The following is a 23909-nucleotide window of genomic DNA, read 5'->3' as shown; positions in this document are numbered from 1 at the left end:
CAAAAATGTATATGTATTACATGGTAAATATATGTATAGTTATCATTAAAATGCATTTCAGTTCGTCATCTGATAACTCACTCCCTGTTAATGAGAAATGGTGCCGATGTGAAGCAAAATAAAAAAATGAGCATTGCACTGCTGTACTGCTTGTATAGGACTATAGAACAATCTGTTTTAACACTGTACTTGCAATTAGTGGGTGATTTCGTTTAATTACTGAAACAGATATTGTCTATGACAGAAATAAATTCATCAGCATTGTATGTTTTGGATGAAGAACAGCAAACTTTGAGATGGTCACTGCCCACAGCCTCTTTTGATGATGCAACCTGACCGGCTGGACTGCCCCAGGGAGGCAAGAAAGAGTTTGGATAAGAGGCATGCTAATCAGGCTTGGATTTAAGGCTGCTCCTGGTTTATTCTTATGGTAGAAGAAAAGAATATGGACAAATGGGTCCCAGGCTAGTCAGACGACAGGAATTCAGAAACTGTTGTGCCCCAATCTGTCTGCGACACAACATCTCGGATCAAGCCGTTTCACTTGACGGGTGGAGTGGGTATAGACTCTGTGGTTACATCATCGATGCTTGGTGCTCACACACTGTTGAAGTTGATGGAGAGTGTTTCTCAGATGTCGAACTTTTAATATGAAGATGCCTACCATATCATCATCAACATTGTTTGCTGCCCTTTACATTCACCAGACGTAAGTTTATATTTCATTATGCAACACTGTGTACAAGAAAATGGCTAATGTGCAGTACATATACAGGAGTTCACATGTGTAACTGCAGTTCTGTAATTGGGATGTATAATACTTGAGCAGAGCTGCCTGAGGATGTAAAATGCATTTCAGTTTTAACTAACATTGAAGTTGTATTATAAATAAAGCTTACAAACCAAGTTAAGCATTCTAACTCTGGAAATAAAACCTACCAAACTGTCTCATGAATTACATTTAAACTGTGACAGTTTTAACATAAAAAAACAAAAAACTAAATTTGGATTGGCTCCATTTTTAATTGAACTGATTTAACTGAACTGATTTCACTGTATGCATATGTATATGATATTTCATGTTTCACTCTTAGGTAAATGTATTGGGATAATTACATACAAAATGTCTTAAAAGGTTAAAATGTTAAACATCGTCAAGCTAAGCCCTCCATGTACAAATAGTACATCTCTGACCCCTATGACATCATCCCGTTCACACCTCCACACCTCTGAAGAAATATGAACGACGTGAAAGTCTAAGACGCTTGGACAGATACAGCACTTCCCCTAAAGAAAAGGCAAAGAGCAGCAGGCAGAGTTCCCATTCCATTTATTAGATATGGTTTATAAATAGACACACTCAGACACATATGTTGAAAGTATAAAAAAATACAAGATTACTAGACATTTTAGTGAGGTCTCCTCTTCATTGCCATTGACACATTATTTTAAACTTGAATGACTGACAAAAATGGAAAATTAATTTATTTATCTACACAGCATAGTAGTTTTCACTTTCACAAGTCCATTCATCAAGCAAGTTACTAGCATTAATGTCATGTTAAAATGAGATTAGAACATAGAAAAAGAGTCACATGCAGCAACTTTTCACTGAACCTGTACAGCACATCCTTTCAGCCAAACATGTGTAACTCAGTGAAACAGATTTTCAAATATATATGTGCTTCAAGTTTCACTGTACTTTGTCATACAGACTCTAAGGAAAGAGATATCACAAGGGAGGGAGTTCCTATGGAGAACAATGATTAATAATGGGAGAAAACAGCTTATTCTATCTTTACTGATTGACAAATGTTCCTTCACATCTTCTGGATTTGTTCAGTCATTTGTCAAATTAGGTCAGTCAAACAATGTTTAAATAGTTCGGATATTAACATAACATACTATATGTTCCAGCTACACTGTTGAGTTAAAAAAAAAAACTGAAATGTAAGTTTCAAATCATCAACAGTATGCTATCAGGAAATTTGGTATCAAGGACACTAAAACTCTTACATCAAGTAATGAATGTATTTGGAGGAATGAGGCAACATGGCCAAGTTGCACTGATAAATGTTGCTTAAACTTCTGCAACCACTGAGCAATGCAATGATTCTGATTTGCTGAAACTGAAAAGGACAGTATCAATCACACATGTAATAAACGTAATGCAGCACAAATAGACAACTAAGTCTTTTTTAAGCATTTATGTACCATATAGCTACTGTGCCAAATCTGGCTCACCTTTTTCTAAGGACAAAAACTCCTGCTGCTAATTAATATATATTTATTTGTAAATATATCTAAAAATACAACTCATCAACTTCAGCGTTATAGGAAATTGCATGATTTGTTGGTATTATACCAAGTTCTGTTTTTTATTAGATAACTCTCACTATTCACAGTGTTTAAAACTGAACAGTACAAGCCAACACCTTATGTGTCGCTTACACCATTTTAATATCCATTGTAGTTGTTGCTTTCAAGTCTAACAGTAATCCAGTAATTCTGCAGTGCACAATTAAAGAACTACTGAATTTAGCCTTCCACTAAAGTACATCATCAGCCTCAAAGAGGTTAACATTATCTTTCAGAAGAAATTTCCTACTTAAGCAACAACAAGATGTTGTGTCTGTTTTTTTTAAATAGATTTTTCAAGTCACACAACTATTTCTTTTTCTGTTATCATTATTATAATAATATAATAATAATAATAATAATAATAATAATATATTATATTATTTATGATGAGGATTTATGTTGCAACTTAAACTTTTAACATTTGATCTCAATGTAAATGAAAACTTTCTTTACAGATGTATTTAATTTAATATGCTATAACAGGAACATCTCCTTCTACAGGAATGTGGTACTTATCTTATGAAGCAACTTTGCATAGAAAGTATTTACGTAGCTAAGAAAATAATGTTCGATATTTTCTGCCTGACATACCATTAAAGTCACATATGAAAAATAGTTGTACACAAAATGTTGTACACACTCACAGAAACTCTCTCATTTTAACAGGCTAACTTTAGAAGAACATAGAACATTACTAATCATTTGAAATAATCAAAATACCAGAATGTCAGTTTAGGTAATCCCTAACACAGGGAATGTGTTGTTGCAGTAAATGACCACAATACAGATAAATGACTTGTGGTGGATAAAAAGTATGTCCTGGTTAAAAATATTCAAATAAATAATGCACTGTACTGATTCTGCATCTGACAGGAAATATTCTGAAAAAGAATAATACTGACCAAGCAGACATGAATATATTTAATTTTGATAACAAAATACTTGTCTACAAATGTTTGTAATTGGATTGATATATAAATATGTGTAACAATATATATGTATTTCTATACATATATATATTTACAACAAAAGGTGCACTTAAATAATGTCATCAAGGAGATGAGGGGTGCCTACCCAGTCCAAAGTCCTGGGCTCAGAGGCAGCCATAATCATGCACATAAACTGTTTACCGGTCCTCTTATCAATAGGATAAATAGTTGTGGGTGTAAACCTTCTGTTACTTTCCACAAACTCACAGAGCTGCTGATATACCTGTGGGTATTCGTGGCGTAGGAAAACCCCTCGAATCCTTAACTCCCGCTGTATATTGATGAAACAGATTTCCCTAGCTTTCCTGCCTTCCTCTCCCTCTTTGTCGATATCTGCTGTTCCTGGGGGTGGAGTGAGGATCAGCGTTTCCATGTCACTCTCTTTCTTGTGAACCTTTCTCTCAGGGCTGAAGGAAGCCAGTGCTACCTTTGCATATTTTCTGACAGTTGGAGCTTGGTTTCTTGGTGATGGCCCTTCAGGTAATTGGTCACCAACAGCAATGGATACATTCAAGATGAAACATTCATTTGGGTCATATTCTTTACCAGCTTCCTGCAGCTCTTTACAGTACTCCCCTAGGTTGTCCTTGAAGCTTTCAAGCTCTCGGAGGGACAGGTATGTAGGAGACATAAGTAGACTATCCAGGCCATACTGCAGGAAGCTACTGGATGATGCAGGGTTTGGAAAACCAAGAAAGAGAACTCCTCTACCTCGAGAAAGGTAGCCAACTTTGGCAATACGGGAGAAGGCTTTGTGGACTTCAACGGTCTCCCGGCAGTGTTTAATAATGTGACGACATGTGCTGCCAATTCTTCCATACAGGCAGCTTTCTTTATGAATGTCCCAGTCCTCCCTGCGACAGTTACGGGAGCAATAGTAGGTGTAGCAGCTGTGGCAGGATTTAAAATACAGGCAAGCATTGAATAGGGTCTCTGTCCTCCGGCATTTGTTGTTAGAGCACATCATTGTATCATCCTCATCTGGGCTCTGGTCGGGGGAGCACTCATCTGCACTCTTCATTGCATCACTGTCCATGTCTCGAAAAGCATCAGGATTCATTCTTATTGAGGTTGGCTGCTTGTCAAGTGGAGCTGGTTCCTCTGTACCTGCCCTTGAGCTCTTTCTGGATAGAGATACTGCTTCTTCCTCATCAATTAACTTCTTTAGTTGATCCAGAATGTCCTCACTTGCCCTTCTACTGGGTGGCTTATAATCAGTAACAAGATCTGCCAAAAGCTCATCAAGTTGTTCAAGGCTTTGCTGTAGTGAGGCATTGTCATGTGTCTTCTCTTTGGTTGAGCTTTGAAAGTCAGGCTGAGACAGTTCTGGGCCCTCAGTGCTTCTGGAGTCAAGAATGTCCCAACTGGCAGACCGTCCTTCAGCCTTATTAAGTTTCCCTGGTCTAATGTCATTATCAGTGATTGTTATCTCAGGAGTCATAAACCAGAGTTTACCAGGAGTGCTCTTTGATGTCTCTGTTGGGCTTTTGTCAATTAGAGAGTTATCAGACATTGATAAGGCTGCATAGCGTCTTGGTGAACTGGAGAGATTGACTACCACTGGTTGTGGTTTGTCACCTGTGGCTGCTGCAGGCTTCCTTGACTCAAGGAGATCATCATAGCTCTGACCCCGCTGTACAGGAAGAGGTTGTTCCCTCTCGACCCGAGGGTTGAGAATATTGTCCCAGGACCTGGAGTAAGACTTTGAATCTGTGCCAATTCTTTGAGGTTCCACGCATGGGTTTGCATACCAGGGTGTTAAGACAGGCTCTTGACGGACTCTGGTTGGAGTGACTTGAGATACGTAAGAGGCAGGATTGGTGGAATAACCAGATGCATCTGAACCATACCAGTCATCTGTTTGTGCCTGAATGACTCTAGCATGTCTTCGGCCCTCTGTGTAATATGCCCTTGCTGGGATATGATGCTCTGGTGGCATTGCATACATGTCGCTGGAATAATATAACCTTGGTGGAGCAGTCTGTATTTGATATGATCTTGGATCGTCCCCATAAAATATTCTTGTTGGAGGTGTCTGTATGATGTATGGCCCTGGTTCAGTTGCGGCATAAGGTTTGGGATACCCTGACTGAACTGAGTATGGATAGGTCTCCAGCTCAGGATAATAAGGTCTTGTAGCTACTGCGTGTACCCTTCGAGTCCTTGGATCTTGCACATATTGCACTTTTGCAGTATATGTTTGTCCTGGTGTATAACGTTCATCATGAAAGTAAGAACTTGGTTGAGGAGGGGCAGTAGTAACATATCTCCCTGGGTCATCCGCATAAAAAAATTTGGTTGGCACATTAGGACTGGAATGAGTCCTGCGTTCCCTTTCATAGTAATCACCTGATGAAGGCATTCTTTGCAAGGGAATCTCCATGGGTTGTATGTAGCTATTTGGCATGCTGCGGGAATATTGATAAGCTTGCCTACTCTCTGTACCTAATGAATCAGTGGGAGTTGGTGTTCTAGAGTAGGAAAAATGACGTGGTACAGTCAGACTCCTACTTCCCCCACTGTGGTGCCTCTGCCAGGGTATGTCCATTTGGGGCGTAGCCTGTTTCAGTCCTGAAGTATGTAATGCTCCATCATCAGGTTTGATATCCACCCGACACCTAACATGAGGACTGAGTGCTGGTTTATCGAGCGCCCCATCCTCAGAATGATCAGCACCATAGTGAGGTGAATATTTAGCACTGTCACCCATTTGAGGCTGCAACTTAATCGGATGGACTTCATGCATATGAGCCCTTGTTGCTGCATAGGAGGATTCCCTACGTGGTGATACTTCTGGCCTCCAGCGAGAGTCTCTTGGAGCCCTTTGCGACTCCCTGCCCTTCCTCCCTGATGATGAGGAACCTTCAAAAGACACAGGAGTGAGACTGGTCTGGACTCGAGGGGCACTTTTTGACCTGGTCCTTCTTTTCTGTTCAGGGACAACAATTTCACTGGCCATCTCTGCAGCCATTGGTTGAGGGGTTAACCTATGGCTGAAAATGTCCGGAGCTGAAAAGCGATATCTCTGCTGGCGGCCCAAGGCATTCCAGGAAACATCTGGGTTAGCTGCATGCCTGTCAGCCTTCCTGTATGGAGACTCCATTGAGTAATTGTGTGATTTGGGGTACTCCAGTGACTTATAGTCAATGGTATGGCAGTGCCTCTTATTTATTTTGCTCTTACTGTCCTCCAGTATGTTGTAATTTATAGAATCACATTGTTTGGAGTGTTGCAAGGACTTGTAGTGTGAAGAAATTGGGACCACTTTTATATCTTGATGCACAGTTGATAACAGTATGTCAGGCGGGTCTGTGCGTGTCATCTTAAAGGGACTGCTCTAGTTGTCTCCATCAAGTTGCTTTAATGTTGATGTTGCCTGGAAAGGTAAACAAAGAGTTTCAGTCAGTGACATTTATCAAGACAATACAAATTTATTCCACTAACTATGCATGGACAAGAAAAATGATATAGCATAGATTAATAACCAGCAAGTTAGTCTCTAGACTAAAGTTTGGCAGGGGTCCTGAACAAATTTTAGAATATTTTTATGATTTGTGCAGCATATTCAACTTGGAAGATGTGGTTGTGTTAAAAAGAAAAAGAGTTAACAAATTTAGTCCAAGGATTTTCTGTTGCTAATCTTTTACGTTTGCAAAATTATATTTAATCTGGTGTTCTAATTCAGGCTGTGAAGGGGTAACAAAGTTAATGCAGAAGCAATCACTTTCCACATAATATTGTGTATTTATCTGTGGCACAGCCCATCCTCAGTGATGTGATCTGTTTTATCTGAACAAACAGGCCATCCCCCCATATCCAACCTAAACTGAACAATGGTTAGAAGTAAAATATGACTTCATGGTGTGTTTACTTCCAAAAATGCTGAATACTCCAGGGATTAATAAAGCTTGAAGTGTTTTGAAAGAATGAAACAAACTATTCTGAGATCCATCTCATATTTTGTAGTGTCTTTCTCCCTAAAAAGAAACTCATTTGAAGGCTAAAATAAGTTCCTCTGATAAATCGTGTCGTCATGTTGTCCTCAGTGATGGCAGTGGCAGCAAACATATTGCCAGATATAAATACATGAGTCTAAATCTGTTTGATGGCATCCAGCATTGGTTATTCTAACATAAGAAATACAGTGGATGTAGTATCCAGTTGAAATAGTTGTATCTTTGTATCTCAATACTGCAACCAATCAAGTCAACTTCACTTGTGTAGCCCAATATCAATGTACTAATGGGCTTTGCAGGCCCACATCATCGTAGCCTGTGGTAGCCTGTGTAATTCTTTGACTAGTAATAGCGCTATATGGGCCCCATTTCGGTTGTATCACGCACTTACGTGTGGGACAGATGTCACACATGTTTACTGTTAAACTCATATGATCCTATGTGCCCTGTTCATTTATACTATCTTTCACCACTGATGCAGATACCATAGTTAGGAAGGCAAGCAGTTATAAATTCTGCTCTGTTTGAAATGCTTCTTGCCAGACCGAGGCAGAGCTTGAGTGTATGTACAGCCTGGGTTATAGAGGGCAGAATTCCCTGATTTTACAATGTTTTCTGTTTTTGTTGACACCAGGCAAGCATGTCTCAAGCGTTTTAATACAACAACTAGGGTGGAATTTGTCTATGATTAGCCACAAGAAGATACTTTATATTTCTGATATCTAAAGACATTTCAAGACGTTCACTAAAACCACAGCAATTCAACAAAGAAATATTTGTGTCTGTTACTCATAAAATAAAAATATATACTTTGTAGAAATGTTTGTAAAACAATGCAGAAAACGCAAAAGGTAAAATTAGAAAGATGGAGGAATCACAAGACTGCTTACATAATAATAAAAAAATACAAGCTGCAGCAACCTGTATGAGACCAATGCAGGAGAAGGCACTGACCCAGATTGAGCAACTGGTCGAGCAGACGGTCAGACTGGAACAGATGGAGGATGATTATGGTGTTGACATGGCTGATTTCTTCCTGAAATCTATGTGGGAATGCAACCAAGTGTATTTATAAATATATTTTTATTCAGAATGCAACTGTCAGAACAGAACAGTTACCTGAAGGTCTTGTTCAAATTTAATGAGCACCAAACGTGCAAGTCTTGCTCCAATTCACCATCCTGTAAACACTGCCAAGCTACATATGGAGTATAGTGTTTACACATTGGTGGGAAATAGATCCAATTTAAAACCCTGGCCTCCAAACACCCAATGCTACTCTCAATCTAATACATTCATGTCCATTTTTTCCACATCCTAATTTTTTTAGATAAAAATTTTAATGATATTAGCCATTGTGCTTTCCATAACTGTGGTATAACATAAAATAGAAATGCTTTGTAAATGTCTGTAATGTAAGAGCATTAACCCTAGGCCGGGGCAATATATTGTTATTTTATCACGATCTTGAAATGAGATTTTAAATCGTCTTCGATTTTCGATATTGATATATAATACTATGGCATAAAAGATGTATTTTCCTGGTTTAAAAGGCTATTATAGTGTTGTGCCCACATCTTTCCAGAGACCTGTCTCTACCACAACATTTTGGATCAAGCTGTTGATTCACTTGATGGGCAGACAAAATTCAGGGCACAGACTGAGTAGCAGTAGACTCTGTGAGTTTTAGCATATATCACTACAATAATGGTACATTTTGGGATTTGTTGACAGAGGATTAGTTTGAAATACAATATGTTGGGAGGTAGTTTTAAACAGTCTGTGGGAGTAATGAAACAAGAACGAGCTGTTAAGGCCCCCAGACACCAGACAGATTTTCGTAGATTTGTTCCCGAACTCGTCAGAGTCTGTCCAAATGCTTTAGACAGCCAACAGTTGGCCCGGTGTGTTTCAGTCTGTATGTGTCTGCTCTGTGGACTTTCTTCTTCAGTTACATTTTATAAATTTTTCTCTTGGGTTCCGTTTACACAACATAAGGTGAGCTGCACATGGAGGAGGCTTGTTGTCAATCACACAATCCCTTTGAGACTCTCCATTTGGAGGCTTTAGTCAATCAGGACCAAAACCACACACCAAAAGAATGCATAATTATACATAATCACCATCAGTAAACAGGACGCTACGCTGTCTGACTCCCTCACTCGCGGGGACGGAGGCCGTTTTCTGGGGGAAAGTTCCTTGAAATCTCAGTCAGGAAGGCTGACGTGTTTTATTTTCATCACAATCACTCGGTGAGTTAAAGTTTTTGTCGGCGACAAACGCTGTTTTTTGGGCAGAAATGTGAGGAAGAGTCGGTAGGACAGGCGGGAGGACAAACGCTTCTCCACGTACAGCTGCGGTATTTTTTTTCCTAATATAAGTTGCCAACGACAGTTACAGTTACTACGTTACTTTTGTTCAGTTCTGTAACTTTGTGGGACATTTCTCTGTATTTAGTTGAGTGAAGGACCTGTGCAGTTATCAGACTGTCAGACCGACACGCCCTTGCTCCGCGCCTCTGGATTATCTGTTCACACTGGGACGGCTCACCAATAATGTGGCCCTGATACTACCTCCAGAGGCGGATGCGGAGGAGGGTGCGGAGAATTGGCGCAGGATCCCCTCATGCAAATGGCAGTCTGATTGGGGCTACTGTCATGGATGCTAAGTACACTCCGCTAAACATCAGGCCCTCAGCTGTACACAGAGTGGAGGGTAAAGGTGGAGCAGCAGCTCAGAGATGATATGTGGTCGTCACACGTCTAAACCACATCAGGTCTTACAGAACAGGAGGCTAATGAAGCTGAACTGAACAACTACCTGCAAGCTCAAGAATGTGCAATATTTACAGAACACAGTAGCATAATCATCCTCAACATTTAACTTTTTATTATTTTCTTTAATCAATGTTCAGTTCAGTATACTACCTCTAAAATGTTTGAGAAACGTTTAAAACAAGCAATTTGTTGTACTATTTTATAATTTTATTTATTTAGTGTTTAACGTGAAGCCATATGATTGGTTGGTTGTGGTGAATGTTTGTCATCTAGTATCTGACAATAAATAATTGTATTTTATAAACTAAAATTAAGCTTCTGGTTTGTTTTGTGTTCGGTCCTAAGGAGAATACTCTTAAAACTGTAAATTCAACAATATTATTATTGTTAAATATATATTGTGATAAATATTGACACCAATCGATATAAAAAAGCATATTGTGATAACATTTTTGGCCATGATGCCCAGCCCTACTCTGTAGCCTCTTTTCTAGCTCCACCCCTTTCCCAAACCATATGGAGTACTACCACCATGTGTGAACATATCTGACATAGACAATCTCCTGTTGTTGTACAATTAACCTAAATAGTTAACAGAATATCAGCAGGATATCTGTCTAAAGAGATGAGCGAGGTTGGAACAAGAGTTCGTAGAAACTGGCTAATGTTTTCTGTTCAACCTTAAAGCAGCTTTTTAAACGAGCAGTAAAAGGTTAAGTACATATTGGCCCTCTGTGTTCCACTGTGACCAGGCTGCTGTCTGACACATATAGCACTACATCATTCATCATTCATTTACTGCTTTGCTGTAGTTGAATGAAAGTTGTGTTGAGTTATTAAATGAGATAACACCAAATAAATCCCTTTTCCTGAATCTTCATGCCAGTTTTCTATTTTGATAGAAACCAAAGGGACAGTTTACCATAAATGTAGGGACACTTCCTACTGTAACATAACTCACCATCTGTATGTTGCTTGTCATGCTTCATGGTTCTTCTTTTTCCCTTGTCTCTCTAGATATTAAGTAATTAATTGAGGACTCCCATTAGACAGACTGCAGATTTAAACATTTAAATAAAATTAATAATAACAATAATAATCTGAATCCTTCATCATGTGATTTGGAATAGCATTGCAGTGGTTAATGAAGGCAAGAAATATGGTAGGCCTGTACTGTTTTTGGGACATTTATATTTAATCTGCACTGTATATCTTATTTTTTCAAGAATGGTGTTTCTAAATGTCTTAACGTTGATTTTTATTATAAAAAGCTTATGTGCCGGCAGATAGTAACTCTAAAGAAAGTAGATAGACACTCTACTTTCACTTCACTCACACACGAGGCCCAAGTGTCAGCTTTTTTTCCATCTCATCCAAAGCAAAAGCATCTCTTCTCAGAATGATGATTCATTAAAATTGCAAGACAGAGACATCAAACACACTCCTGGAATCAGGTACAGTTTTCAGTAATCATTTCTCCAGATGAAAAACATAAATCCACTTAAAAAAGGCACTCCTCAAATAAAACAATATTATTATATCCCTGGAACACTGAACTTGCTGGTACCCATAAACTTACAAATCTATAGATCTACAAATGTATCTTGCAAATAAAAGTACATTGCATGCCCAGACAGGATATGTAGTGACAATACAATAAACCTGTAAATGAGAAAAAAACATGAACATTTCTTGGGTACCAAAGCTTAAAATATAATTTTATCTAAGGATGACCTGTGATAGACTCAAACCTTGCAGCCACAAATGTCTGCATACAGGGAGTTTTACCCTGCCTTCACTCTCTGTCATGTCACCCACAAATGGCCTGCGGCTGCTAGTAAAAAGCCTAGTGCTGATACTACGGTTAGGGTCATATAGGGTCACTTGATTTGGGTCATTCCTCCTATCAGTAACAGGGCTGGTGAATGCTTCAAACTGGTGCCTAGTTCAAGGGATAGTCTAATGGACGGATGTCACTTCTCCAGTAGATGTAGTAGTGTCTTCTGGTCATTGAGCACTGTTTATATGGCCTATTGTGGGTATGGGGCTACTCTATGGATCTGAGCTCTCAGTGCACTGCATCACTGCACCATTGCACAGAACACCAGATTCCAGAGATATGACCATGTTACTCCAACCCTTGCAATGGCTACCTGGTCAATATAAACTTGGTGTTAAACTTTTACTAGTAACTTAAAGCCCTACATGGCCTTGCTCCTGCCTACATAGATTTACTTGTGCTTTATGAGCACGGTTCCGGTTGATGTTATTGTAAATATGTTTTGGGACTTGTAAAAGTGTTTCACGACTTGTAAATTTGCCTCGGCGTTTGTAAAAGTGTTTTGTATCATGTTAATTTGTTTTCTGAAATGTACATTTGTTTTCTGAAATGTAAATTTGTTTCGGTAATGTAATTTTGTTTTATGATATGTAAAAATGTTTTCCAAAATGTAAATTTGTCTCAAGCTTCGTAAAAGTGTTTTACATTTTGTAATTTTGGTTTGCACCTCCCGGCCACCGTAGCTTAGACTTGCAGAGTCATTTATCTCTTTTAAATCTCGCCTCAAGGTAGCTCCAGAACTATAGGGGGCAGCGTTGCCGCTTACTGCTCTACTACTACTACTACTACTACTACTACTACGCTTCATCATATAATCATCATATAAACTTCATCCTAGTTTGGTACAAGAGAAAAACTTGCATCCAGAAGGTTTACAGATGTATTTTTCAGTTTAATCCATAAAATAGTTTAAAAATATGTACTTTCTTGACATTTATGAGTTTATGTGGTTTATTTGTTTTTTGTTTAGCGCTAGCCTACATCTATCAACTGAAAATACGGGGCTATTAGACTATTGCTCCTTGAGGTATAAAGTGGTATAACATGACAGGATGGGGTGGGGCTAGCTGGTTATCATGCTAGCTTCAATAGACTCTATGCAACACAGAAAATATAGCACACAGACGTCTTTGACATGTCAGCACTCTTCCCTCCTTCCCAAGATGAACTAACACGTCCATTAAGGTGTATTAAGATCATAGGACACAACACGCAGCACGGTGTATTAAGATAATGTAGAACACTAAACAGCAAGGTCAGAGAAGGGAAATGAAAGACCATGTCTTCCACTATGTTGATCCTTGCAAAAATTAGGTTAATGTCATTCTTCCACTCTCCTGCTCATACAAGCAAGTATTTATACACACTTTGTCCAAAAGAAGGGCAGTGATACTCAGCAAAGTGCTGAGAATGGGTTGAAAGCTCCATTATCATTCAGTGAGCTATGCTTTGTTCGTGTTCCGTGATGCAAAGCACTGCTAAAAAAAACCTGCTAGTTGATTGTCAAACACTACAACCTTTCAAGCCTGCAGATGATGTGAAGTTCTCTAACTCAGGTCCCTCCAACAGGGCCAGTAGAGTATTAGTTTGTATATTTAGTTTGTACTTTTTGTTATTTTATTCTTCTTATTTTTATTTTTTTTTATCATATAACATGTTATATTCATTTAGGTAATTACAGGTGAGTATGTGTGTGCACACCAACCATCATGCCCCAAGCTGAAACTGATGTGATGTGCCTCATAAATCATTTGTTTCAAAGTAGTAGTAGATGTAGTCCAAATGATGATGAACTTTTCTGGGCTAAAGCTTGACAGGTACAACATATTCATCTATATTCAAAATAGATGAGACTCGATACAACTTGAATGCTACACTTGTCAGCCTCCTGCAAAATATTTTCTTACCCCATAGTCAGAGTAATGTGCAGAATGTACTTCATGGAGTTGAAAATTACTTTATGTTCTGTTCATTTCCCCCGGGCTGCAAAACAAGTTCAAATAAAAGTGCTATGTCAAAATGTACTATGAATAATGTAATATTTTATCAAGTCCAGCTAGGAGAGCATCTGGGTCCGGACTCAGATTGTGGTCCTGCTGTTAGTGCTCTCTGTTACAGGGAATATCTCATACACCATGTATTGATAGTCTTTTGCTCTTCATAGAATTAAAACACATCTTGTATTTATTGCCTCTGCAACCACGATAAAGTCTTTTCTGTACAGGAACACCTATTCATTTTTCTAACATATCAAGACAAAATCAAGTTTTTCTCGTTCCATCTCAGCAGGGCAACAGTATACATCAGTGAACACAGAGGCTGGTGTGCCTCATCTGTTTGCTTTTGGCTCATAATTGCACCTCTTCCATCCTCTGCCTCAGCCTCTTGACTGAAGTATGTCATTACATGTGAGCATGCTAGCTCACTCTTCCGCTCTGTAAAACCTGTTTCCTACTCCATTTCCAACATCCATTTGCAGTATTGCATCTCTTCAATACCTATGATGTAGCAGCCACTAAGGGCCACATCTGTCCCTGTAGTTCAATAGCCCCCAAAAGCTGGATGGCCTTATATTCTGCTACATCTACATCTTCAATTGTGTTGCTCCATTGCTATTTCAGCCATAATAGCCCCTAAACACAAGTTCAGCTGACCGATCTCTGCAGCACATCAAGATTGCAGCAGCATTGCCTACTGGAATCCAATTCAAGACACTGCTGCTACTTTCCTTCAAGGCTGCAAATGGCTTATGCCTACCCCACATCCAGGACATTGTCAACCCATACAAGTCAGCATCTCCACTATGTTCAGCAATGTTTGACAAGCTCCCCATAGACATCAGAACAGCAGAAACTCTACACATCTTACATCTCAGGCTGGAAACTCATCTGTTCAGACCGTACGTCAGCCTGTAAAATAAAATAAAAAACTCAACTGGCACTAATTAGAGTATATATCAAGGCTCAACAGTCCGCTTTAATTCAATCAAGCCTTATCCAATATCTAACTTTTAAACTACCAATAATTGATTATCTATCATTTAAAGGGATATTCCGGTGTAAATTTAATCCATGGTCTAACACACCGTGAAACTGTGTTAGACTCCCCCTCTCGAGAGATCACGTTAGCAGAGCGCTTATTTACGGAGTTTTATCAACCTCAGAAACGACCGCACGACAACAATACACTGCAGTAAATGGATCCAAATATAAACCGCCACCAAAAAGCCACAAATATATGGAATTAGATTTGTGCCAAAAGAAACAAACAAAACTTCTTAAATGTCAAACTCTGTTTCACTTCACGAGAAAACTCAGTTTTCACTTGTCGAGACAATCTGTGCAACTCTCTGTCTCCGTTTTAAAGTTGGGGTCGTTTAGCGCGCTAGCTACCTACCCATAGGTACTGAGCTGTGTCAGTCAAAATCTACCTAGCCAATAGGGACGCTCTGCTACCCGAGAGGTTTGTGCCAAAACTGCAAACAAAAAGTCAGGGAGTGCAAACGAGAAAGAGCTGCAGAGAGAGCGCAAAGCTGAGAGTCAGTGCAAAAGTCTGAGCGGAGAGAGACCAGCAGAGGGAACCGTAAACAAAATAATGCATTATTAGAAGAATAAAAGACCAATATCTTACACTATTTGACAAATTATTTGATTGCAAGTTCTAAGTTTTATTTTTGAAATGAGTTTTATGTTCTCTCAAATTCCTGTTTTTTTTTACATTTAAGAACTTTTGTTTGTTTCTTTTGGCACAAATCTAATTCCATACAAATAATGCTCAGAACAGTTACCTAACCCTAACCCAGCAACAGTACAAATTGGGTCTCAGCACATAGTAGTCCGGGGCATCTAACCTCCGCTAGCTTAGCTGGATTTCTACTGAAAAGCTGACAAAATTTACCACTCTTCTGCAGCAGCTTCCTCATGATGGGAAGTACCGACGACTCGATTACTGAGTGCAGTAGAGCTCATGGATGAAAATGTATGATTATGACTCTGTGGAAAAGCAATCAAAGCTCATGTGTCTTACCTGTCAGTTTATAACAGTTATGATTGAGACCGAACAGGGAAAAGAACGGAATTGAGCATTTCTAACCACGCTCGGTAATCGTCGCGTAACGACTTCCCCGACCCGGAAGCTGATGGAGGAGAGTTGAAATCTGTTTTTAGCTTCACAATAGAAATCCAGCTAAGCTAGCGGAGGTTAGATGCCCCGGACTATATTTCGATCCATTTACTGCAGTGTATTGTTGTTGTGCGGTCGTTTTTGAGGTCGATAACACTCCGTAAATTAGCGCTCTGCTAACTTGATCTCTCGAGAGGGAGTCTAACACAGTTTCACAGTGATTAAGACCATGGATTAAACTTACACTGGAATATCCCTTTAACAAGACAATGGATCAGCATCAAACTGTACTCATTCATTGATACCAGCCACAAAATTTTAAAAAACGCTGTATTTCACAATGTCATAGATGAGAACAAATTCCAATCCACCCCTTTATCCACACCAAAAGTTAATGGCGTCTGTTCCGAGCCGAGCCCCATCCTCCTTCCAAGTTTCATGGAAATCCGTTCAGTTGTGTGATCCTGCTGAGAGATGAACCAGCCAACTGACAAATGGACACATTATCTCTGTCTTAATGTTCTGAATGTAGCGCTAGAAGCAGTATAGACAATGATGTTGGTGGAGTTGCGGGATTCTTGCAGTTTTTTGGTTGTATCCACATGATTGAATGCATTTATTGTAAATCACTTTGGCTGGTGTCATTTTAAATTAGGCTTATGTAACTCAATCTGATGTTATACATTAGTCTCTTAAAGCATCAAACCTATGACAAGATAATGTTGCAAGTTTTATGTTAGGTTGAGATGGTTTCGCTGACTTCCTGCCTCACTCTTTCGACAAATCATCTGATGTTTCCCTGGAAGTTACAGTTGTCCTCATAAGTTTACATACCCTGGCAGAATTTTTCAGAGAATATGAATGAAAATACAAAAACTTTTCTTTCACTCATGTTTAGCGGTTGGGTGAAGCCATTTATTATCAAAAAATGTTTTTGCTCTTTTTAAATGACAATGACAACAGCAACTACTCAAATGACCCTGATCAAAAGTCGACATACCCTGGAGGTACCCTGGAGGTATAAAAGTCATTGAGTTTCTGAGCTCCTAACAGATCCCTGCACGTTTCATCCAGTGCTGCGCTGACCTTGCTGGATTCTGAGCCATGGGGAAAGCAAAAGAATTATCAAAGGGTCTGCGGGAGAAGGTAGTTGAACTTTATGAAACAGGAAAAGGATATAAAAAGATATCTAAGAATTGAGAATGCCAATCAGCAGTGTTCTAACTCTAATTAATGAGTGGAAAATAATAGATTCTGTTGAAACCAAGCCACAGTTAGGTAGACCAAAAGAAATTTCATCTACAACTGCCAGGAATGTTCTTGGGGATGCAGAGAAAAACCCACATATAACTTCAGATGACATAAAGGACTCTCTAGAAAAAGTGGTGTGGCTGTTACAAGATGCACAATAAGGAGGCACTTGAGGAAAAACGGGCTGCACTGTAAAGTAGCCACAACCATAAATGCTACATTTAGAGAGGAGTCAACAAGGCCTATGATGAAAGGTACACCATTCCTACTGTGATCATGGAGGTGGATCGCTGATTTTTTGGGGATTTGTGAGCTACAAAGGAGGGAACTTGGTCAAAATTAATGCAGCATGTTATCAGAAAATATTGGAGGAAAATTTGCACTCATCAGCCTGGAAGCTGCAGATGGGTCGTACTTGGATGTTCCAACATGACAAAACGACCAAGTCGATCTGTCATTGGCTACAGCAGAAAAAAATGAAGGTTGTGGAGTGGCCATCTCTGTCTCCTGACCTCAATATTATGAGCCACTTCCGGAAGATCTCAAGTTGGGAAGTTCATGCAAGACAACCCAAGAATTTACAGGAACTGGAGGCTTTTTGCCAAGAAGAATGGGCAACTTCCATCCGAGAAAATAAAGTGCCTCATCCACAACTACCACAAAAGATTTCAAGCTGTCAGGGTCAGTTTCTGTTGTCATTATGATTTAAAAAGAGCAAACACAATTGTTTAATAATTAATGACTTCAGCCAAACACTAACCATGAGTGAAAGAAAAACATTTGGGTAATCATTCATATTCTCTGAAAAATGACCCAAAAATCACAAATTTTGCCAGGGTATGTTACTGTTACTGTGAATACAATTTGTGGATTACTCTGGATGTGAAATCAGAAGAAAGATTTTCTCATCTAATTTTCAAAATTAAATGCCTGACTATTGGAATATAAGGGAAACAAACTTCTATGTTGTGTATGACAGGTATGAAAGTTGGAAACACTATATTCATGCCCAACACACAAAAAAAACACTTTTCTGTTTAACAAACGTTAAAATGTTGATATTTGACAATGATCAGGTGCAAATAAACTTTAAGGTACACTTAAGGTTATAGGTCCTCTATAATCCATTCCAATGCGAGGATGGTTAGTGCACACAATCTGTGCAAAAATCTATCCATCCCCACGTAAACACCCCTCTCTGGGGGTGTAGGTTGTGGAGGCAGTACGCTACATAAAATATAAATCTGTATTCAACCTCCCACATACCCTGTCTATTTGGGAGATTCAATACAAATTCATCCTTCTACACACTAAAGCAGCTCCGATCGAGTAGCCCATTCTCCAGCATCTAATGTCTAGGATTGTTTCAGACATTAATCTACAAAAAGGTGGCCCCTTCTGCAATAAAATATTAATTTCATTAACTTTTACACTTAGCATAGAATATGTCAGATACAACCCTCAATGTATATTCTTGGGTATCCTATTTACAATAGAACCTGATAAACCCTTATTCTGTTGTTTTTTTTTTGAGAAACCGACACGTGAATCAAATACATTTTTCTGCAGAAACTTCAAATGGCATAACTAAAATAAGAATATGAGAATATTCTTTTTGCTGTCATTTTCCACTGCTACTGACGAGACGAAGAAATCAAATTCAGCACAAGGTTCAGCTGCAGCACTGTCGAGACAACTTTAATCCTCAGCTGCTAAAACAACTACAGAAGTGACTGAGAATGGCATGGTAGAAGAGTCAAAGACCCATCTACACAGACGGCATCCTGATCAGAAACCTAAAAAAGTTTCATAATCAAAGGTTCTACCAAGATATAAATACCGAGGTTAAAATATGTTCCCTCTTTAAACAATCCAAATTTGATTCAAAGACAAGAAAACAAAAACAATCAAATCCAGCAGAAGAAGCTGGACCACAGAGGCTGCTCCTCCTCTATCTTTCAGAGGCAAGAGGGACATCAATGTAAACAAAAGAGTAATTGGTTGAAACAAACCATTACCATATCTCAGCATCATTTTCAGTCTTCCGTCTTCCGCATCTTCAATGATTGAAATTCTGATTAAACAGCTTGAACAGTGACACCTACAGGCCAGGGCAGGCAAGAGGGGAAAGTGCAGCCTGTGTGAAGGTTGGGAGGATGTTATGGTCAATTTTCTTCTTAAAGCTGTAGACATTTAAAACTAACTCTGGAGAAAGCCACTGTTGCAACAATATTAACATGTGACGATAACTTCTATTTTTCTGCCCAATTTATTTAAAACTTTTGGTAAAGCACTTCTGATAGTTGAATGCATCTTTATCATTGGTTTGTTATTCTGCCAATAAACATGAAAAGGAAAAAGAACAAGAAGACGACGCTGCATCCAAGTCTCGCGGAAGTCCAGATATTTGAATGCAGCCTCAAGAGATGAAAATGGTTCCATTGAACACATGAAACAACCACTGTATTCAATATACATGTGTTTATCTAATATAGCTATACACATATACAGTATAGCCACGTATAGCCGTGCAGCGTAGACTTGATGTGATGTGTCTACAAACTAAAAGGCTACAGAAAGTTGGGTCTGTGTGTAGAATGATAAATAATAATCAGCGTGTGAATAGGCTGAATAGGGAGAGAGTGAATGGAGAAGCTTCAATATGAAGAAAAGGGCTGCCAAATCTGTTGAAATTTAGAAATACAGATTCACTTGCCTGAACAGTGACACCCACAGGCCAGAGCAGGCAAGAGGGGAATGCAAAGTCTGTGTGCAAACAGAGCCTTGTAGTGATTTTTTTACTCCACTAAGAGGTCCTGGAACCAGGCTGTTTTAATGAACAGACACAGGAGATGGTTGTGCAAAAAGGTCATTATGTGGCAGAGAAATTACCCCTTTCAGATTAAGATCCAAGTCTAAGGAAACAAGGGTATCGCTTAAACATAGAGTCCTAACCTGGAAAGAAGATCTAAAGCCATAGCTGCATCCCAATTTGGGATAGTTATGTTCCAAAAAGGATCAGCAATAACCCCAGAAAGGTACAGATGTATGTATCATTATTGCAACACCTTGTGGGAAAGCAGAATGATGAAGTTGACCCGACCGAGGGTCTTGCGAGAAAGCTATTGTGCTTTAAGGGAGAAAGGACCTAACATTCCAGCCAGAATGCTTTGGAGCTGACAGGTGCAAGAAATCCACTAACGGGCCTTAATCCATGGAACCAGAACCTTGAAAAAAATTATTCTTAACTTGAACACCACTAATCAAAAACAACAACCTACCCATCTACACCAGGTTGTCTCTCATAATAAGATGTAAGCAGTGTCCTTGCCTTTACAGCTAGGATTAATACATTGTTTTAGAAGCATTTTTTGTTATATTTATTTTCTAAAAAACCTCTTCATCTCTTTTTTTCCCGACAGTGATCAATAAATCAGCCCTCCACGAAAAAAAGAGGAGAGGAAACATTTCTTGTGCCTGTAGCTGTAGCAGGCCTCTAAAAAGCTAACCTGTTTGTCCACATACCTGCCTGCCTACCTGCAGGAACTCTACCTGTTCACTCACTTTATCAGTTGAAGAAAATAAATATCGTGCATGCCTGGATACTATACCACCTAGCTGATGGCCATCAATTGGTTGGTTGTTCGACCACATTAGACCAGATTGAAATGTCTAGTTATCATTATTCATGTTCAGGATGAACTGTTAAAACTTTGGTAGTCTTCAAGTGCCATCATTAGGGCCAAAGTATAAAAACCAGCGGTACTTTGTGTTTACTGCATATTAGCAAATGTAAACTTACTAACATTCTAAACTAAGATGGTGAACGAGGTAATTATTATCTAATTACTATACATTTTTATTTATAAAGCGCCAATTCATGTCACTTGGGACACTGTCCAATTGGAGCAGGTCTAGACCATACTCTTTAATTAATGTGCAGTATTTACAGAGGCCAACATTTCCACCATGAGCAAGCACTTGGCAACAGTGGCGAGAAAAAAGTTGTTTAACAGGCAGAAACCTTGAACAGAAGCGGGCCCAGTTGTTGGTGACCACCTGTTGATGCAACTAATTTTCCCAGGAAGTCTCTCATGTAAGCACTAACCACGCCTGACCGTGCTTAACTTCTGAGACTGGACGGGATTGGTGTGCTCAGGGTGGTGTGGTCATTAGTTATAGCTGCTAAACATCAATGTTTATTGTCATTATGAGCAAGTTTTCATGTCAATATTAGCATTTACCTAGAATTTCTTCTGCCTCACAGGGACACTTGACCAGTAGAGGTGAACAGAACTCATTGCACGAGCAAGCACGTTTTTTCACTTTCACTGCCTTTCATTTTTTAGTGTCCCTGGTAAGAGAAGAGGGTTGCCAGTTCAATCTGGGTGGGGAAAGTGAAAGGCAGCACTTGCCCCTCCATCATTAACAGCCTTAACCCCAACCGCTTCAGTGGAGCTGCTCAGTGGCCAGCAGTGGATCAGACTGTGGTTGTACTGGGCAGCTTGTAGATATGACTGTGTAACTGTGTGACTGTGATCATGATGTTCCTGAATAACAGAGCATTGCTCTCATTAATACATGAAGGTTATATCATATACATATAAACATATATGCATATACATATAAATAAAGATATACATTTGAAAAACATAAGAAAGAATTGACAACAAAATTAAAGTTCGAACCTGAAGAGACTTGAACTCACTGATTGACATGTTTGCAGGCATTAGGTTTGGTCTGCTCTGGCCTCTGCTGCAGTTTCCTCACTCCATCACTATCTGTCTTCAGAGACATTCCCATACTTGGTCACCTGAATACTGCAGGTTGAAACGCTCTCTCCTGCTGGTCTCATCGTATTGAATGAATAGTATAAAGACATTGCTGAATTGATTAGTTGATTAAATGGTAAGTCACTGGTTGAAAATGATCTGATAATGAATCATATAACCAAGTACGGCAAAAATATAAAGTTGAACGCTTCTAATAAAAATATATATTTCATACCAGTAAAAATTGATCACTTGGGCTGTTAGGCCTATGTGTTCACAATATGTCAGTAGTTTGGAGGACTGTATGTGGTAATGATTAGTTAATGAATCGGATAAAACAGCAGTCATCAAAGATGGAAATTATCATCACGAATGCGGGCAGCTAAGAATTCCTTATAGTGTTAAAAACGGATCTGTTTTTATTACACACATATTCAAAAATGTAATCTATCTTTCTATCTATGGTGGCCTCTGTACTGTGCAGCATCTGGCTAGGCTATTCTGCTGTTCCTCCGATGACAAAATCAGAACAGCCCATGCAACCCCTATAACACTGCAACAGTGCAGTGCTGAGGACATGTCCTGTTGGAAATAAAATGAACTTGGGTCGCGGAGAAATGCATCAAGTCCGAACAAACGTCGCATTGACGCGCTGAGCTAGCATCCACTGCGTAGTACCTCCTGCCTGCTGCTACTGCTGCTGCTGCTGCAAGAGGAGCTGCTGCCTTGAGCCACAATCCTGATGAGGATGATGTCAGTGTTCGAGGATGGGAACACATCAGTCCAATAGCAGTCAGCAGGGAAATGATTACACAGGACAGTAATAAGCAAATAAGCCACTGCAACCCTCTGTGCAGAACATGCATCCTCACAGAACCACACGCTTTGCAACCCCCGAACGGTAACATGTAATATGATATATGCACATAGGCGACAACGTGAAGCACAATCCTTACCGTGCTCCATCACCCCGTCGGACTGATGCCAATTTAAAGAGACGAGGGTGGCAATAAGTACAGTTACACTAATATAATCTGCACTGTGCCTTCCCAAATATGCTAGCCGTTCACAGAGCACGACAACACCGTGCTGCAAAACCAGAGCTCCATGTCTTACCGCATCAGTCCGGAATCCCAGCCCAAGCTTATCCATTTTCTGTCACGGACGCAATACGAGGCAGTGCGATAGTGGTTTCCCAATGACGACATCGGACATGTGCCAAAGGTAAAACTGCAATATCCGCCTTATTGGTCGGACGGATTTTTTTCTCTCCTCCTCCCAAACGTTACATCGTTGGTGAATCGATGCGCAACCCCGCTGCACCATCCCCATCAACCGTGAGTGGCCGCAACCGCAACCCCCTCCCTCTCTCTCTCTCTCTCTCTCTCCGCTCTCTCCCCCTTCTCTCTCTCCTCTGCCCCCTCTTCTCTCTCCTCTCTCCCCTTTCTCCCCCTTCCTTTCTGACTCCATCCTGCCTGCAGCACTGTCAGAAGCACGTAAACCTCCGCCAAGGAGGCTGAGCTGCATCCTCCATCTGTTTGCCAGCGACGACCATATTTTCATGAAGTAAATCTGTCGTGCACATCCACGCTCCCTTCAGGAGGGAATCTGTTAATGTGCTGAGCCCCCATGACCTTGCCCTTTGCGCCGCCATCAGGATTAGGGTTTTGCATATTGCTGATTCATCTCTGAGCCGATTGTCATCAAATTAATCAGCAATAGCCTTGATTATGGATCAAGAAAGTCTTTGTTAAGCAAAAAATTTAAACAATTATTCACAATCCACTTCACCAGTGCTGGTCTTCATAGTTTGCTACTTCATTTTGGAGTGGTTAGTTCAT

At 39.7% G+C, this 23909-nt stretch overlaps 1 protein-coding gene across 4 annotated transcripts; it reads right to left on the bottom strand.

Annotated features, from left to right (window-relative positions):
• Positions 1 to 1313: 1313 nt before the first annotated feature.
• ajm1 (apical junction component 1 homolog) lies at positions 1314 to 23677 on the bottom strand. 4 transcript variants are annotated; one of them, XM_030436444.1, is made up of 3 exons: positions 23185 to 23677; positions 22005 to 22141; positions 1314 to 6726 (listed from the first exon to the last, which is right to left on the bottom strand). In XM_030436444.1, exon 3 carries the CDS (start codon positions 6670 to 6672, stop codon positions 3400 to 3402), a length of 3273 nt encoding a protein of 1090 aa, XP_030292304.1. In that variant the 5' UTR covers positions 6673 to 6726; positions 22005 to 22141; positions 23185 to 23677; the 3' UTR covers positions 1314 to 3399. The 4 variants fall into 4 exon arrangements, with proteins under 4 accessions (XP_030292304.1, XP_030292305.1, XP_030292303.1 ...); XM_030436445.1 differs by lacking the exon at positions 23185 to 23677 and adding an exon at positions 22304 to 22971; XM_030436443.1 differs by lacking the exon at positions 22005 to 22141 and having other exon boundaries at positions 23185 to 23676.
• Positions 23678 to 23909: the final 232 nt, after the last annotated feature.

Source organism: Sparus aurata, chromosome 12 (assembly GCF_900880675.1).
Source record: "Sparus aurata chromosome 12, fSpaAur1.1, whole genome shotgun sequence".
Taxonomy (NCBI): domain Eukaryota; kingdom Metazoa; phylum Chordata; class Actinopteri; order Spariformes; family Sparidae; genus Sparus; species Sparus aurata.
Note: the sequence above shows the minus strand (reverse complement) of the source record. Positions and strands in the feature narration are given on the sequence as shown.